This window comes from Macrobrachium rosenbergii, chromosome 1 (assembly GCF_040412425.1).
Source record: "Macrobrachium rosenbergii isolate ZJJX-2024 chromosome 1, ASM4041242v1, whole genome shotgun sequence".
Taxonomy (NCBI): domain Eukaryota; kingdom Metazoa; phylum Arthropoda; class Malacostraca; order Decapoda; family Palaemonidae; genus Macrobrachium; species Macrobrachium rosenbergii.
Genome location: NC_089741.1, coordinates 2,110,638 through 2,113,553, shown reverse-complemented (window position 1 = coordinate 2,113,553; position 2,916 = coordinate 2,110,638). Strand labels below are relative to the sequence as shown.

The 2,916-nt window shown below is 37.6% G+C and overlaps 1 protein-coding gene across 1 annotated transcript; it reads left to right on the top strand.

Moving 5' to 3' along the window:
• The first annotated feature begins 266 nt into the window (after positions 1–266).
• Positions 267–1,305, top strand: LOC136841831 (COP9 signalosome complex subunit 8-like). The gene is made up of 3 exons (XM_067109203.1): positions 267–362; positions 857–923; positions 1,055–1,305. Exons 1-3 carry the CDS (start codon positions 267–269, stop codon positions 1,303–1,305), a joined length of 414 nt encoding a protein of 137 aa, XP_066965304.1.
• The last annotated feature ends 1,611 nt before the right edge of the window (positions 1,306–2,916 follow it).

Sequence of the window (2,916 nt, the reverse complement as noted above, 5' to 3'; positions counted from 1 at the left end):
CCCCCCCAACGCCAACTTCCACTTGACAAAGCAAGTGAGGACGATGAAGGGGAGATCACTCCCGAAAGAGTGACAGCAAGACAGGAAAGTTTTGCAAGAGGAAGGAAAGAGGAAGAAGGGTTGGCAACCAACGGTGTTGTTGGAGGCGTATTACCCCCAGACAATGCCTTGGAAGTCTTCTTGTATTTCCTCCTCTGTGAAAACTTCACCCACTGCACAGGAAACCAGAGCCAACACTCGGCACACATGGAGTCTTGATTACAGTCATGCCCCCTGCAACTAGTGCAGAGGACATGAGGGTCAACATCAATTGGGGAGCGGTAATGCGTACATGGTCTAGAAGTGGTAACAGGGAATACAAGGTGGGCACCGCCCTTCCGCTTGGGCATGGATGATTCATGGGTTTTCATCTCAATATCACAAACACACAAACACAATCAAGAAAGTATATCCAAAACAACAAAAGAAGGATCTCACTGGGAAAAAACAAAGCGAAACGGCAAGCAGGGCAGAGAGCAGGAACACAGCACCTCATTGCATGGCGGCCAAAAGCAAAGTGAATGCTGACCGTCCAGATGGGCGGGACTCCCGCCAGTCGGACTGTAGTTAACTATCCAACCACTTTGTTTAAAACTTCAACGGCCATTTCCAGCTGCGCTGAAGCATATTCCTTATGTAAAGACCTGCATTTGTATTTTGTGTAGGAACAAATGTTTTTTATCGAGATTTGTCATCATGGAAAGTTATTCCCAACCATAAAATTTGATTAGCTTATAACAAGAAGACTTTCATACAAGGAAACCGTGAAATTGATTAACTGGAATGTATATTTTTGAACACCTTTCCTTACTTATAGTGCATACAGTATAACAAGTACTGCATTGAATATTGTTTATTACATTTAAAATCCAGGAAGAAACTGTGTAAGAGAGAATGGAGAGAATTCATTTCATATTTAACCCCTTAAAGGGGAATGTTTATCTTAGAAATGTTAATGATGGTGATCTTACATTTAAATAAAATCAAGTACTTCACCTCTGTTTTCCTTTTTTAGATAATGTTCGGCAGAGAGCAATAGATTTAGTTGCTCGTGCATATACATCAATAAGTGCTGATGATTTTGCCCAGCTGTTTGGCGCAAATGTGGAAGAAGCTGTATTGGCTGCCAAAGGATTTGGATGGGGTTATGATGAACCAACACATATGATTCTGCCTAGCCCAAGAGTGCCACCACCCCATACTCCTACACCGTCTGAAGAACAACTTCGAAGACTAGCTGATTATGTTTCTTTCCTTGAAAATTAAAGATATTGTGTAAAATATCCTTTCAATTTTTTTTTATTTATTAATATCTTGAGGATGAATTGATTTTCAGTAGTAATGTAGTATTCTCATATGCTTGTGAATTATCCTTAGCATAAGTGTCATACTCATTCAGATAAGTTTATTATTGTATGCTGTTGTCCCATTTTTGCTTTACAGGGACTAAAGTTTTCTGTGACTGCTGACATGGTTATGTCCTCATGAGAATTACTTTTTATATTGAAATAAAATCATAATTATATGAAACGTTGGATGTTATTTAGCACTGATAACTGCACCTGAAAATATGCTAAGAAACCATGTTGATTTTTAGGAATCTGTAAAACATTTTATGATATTTTTTCCAGTACAGTATAATACTTTACAGTACTGTACTATTATCAATATGCAGCACACCTAGATAATAGAACAAAATTATGCTTCTGTTAAAATGGGTGAATACATTAATTCTGAATACCAAAATGTAGCATTGTTTGGTCATTATTGTACAAAATATTCATAGACCTGGTTAATTGCATTATAGAAAATAGTCACTAATCAAATTTACTTCATTCTTATGTTTTCTATGGAATTTTGACTGAATTACGAGCAAAAAATGTACGTTGTGGTTACACTAATCTTTCACACAAATTCATCATTACTATTAAGGAAACACTATGGCTTATCAGTTTTATGGTAATTTTAAGGAACTTCACTAGACTGCGTAGTCAGATTTTATAAGCTATTAGTGATGGGACAAAGAGTTAGTTGCTCCTACACAATATACAACCATTGGTCTTTACATAGGAATATGCTTCATCACAGCTGAAGACTGGCCAATTAACTTTAAATAAGGTGGTTAAGTATGTAGTTGACTACTGACTACGGGTGGGAGTCCCGGTCACCCATTCAGTATGCATTCACTTTGCTTTTGGCCAGGGAGAGAGAGAGAGATGTGTGACTCTTCCCTCTGTTCCTGCTGTTCGACTGATTCATTTGTTTAATGTGTTCATGATATATATTAGTGTGTTGCTGTATTTGATTATATCTGGAGAATACATTCTTATATGATGCTAACTTACCAATCCAGCGCTGCCCTGGAAAACTGAATGACAACCAATAAACTCTCAATCTCTCTCTCTCAACACCTCCTCACTCTCTCTCTCTCTTACTCTCCTCTCCCCTCTCTCTCACTCTCTCCCTTTCCTGTCAAGATAGTTGCTTCAATTACATTGCCCAGCATTTTTGACATTTTATATTGACTTTCTATATTTCACCCTGTAGGGGCTTTCTTCTTTTACACAATTGGAGCAGGATGTTGGAAACAAATTTAGAGGTTACTAAATAAAACTCTGACTTTCCGTAACCTAATTTATTATCTTAATATTACAGGGGTCTATGACCTTCAACCTTAGAATATTACAGGGGTCTATGACCTTCAACCTTAGCTCTGCCTAACTCAGCCTTTACTAACTTAGCCTAACTTAATACTATAGCTCATCAAAACCTATCCTTAGTTCCTTAACCTAACTTATTATAGTTTTCCCTCAATAACTGAAAGAACCTTAATCTACTTGAGATTGTCCAGCAAAGATTATTTGAGAACCAAATGTG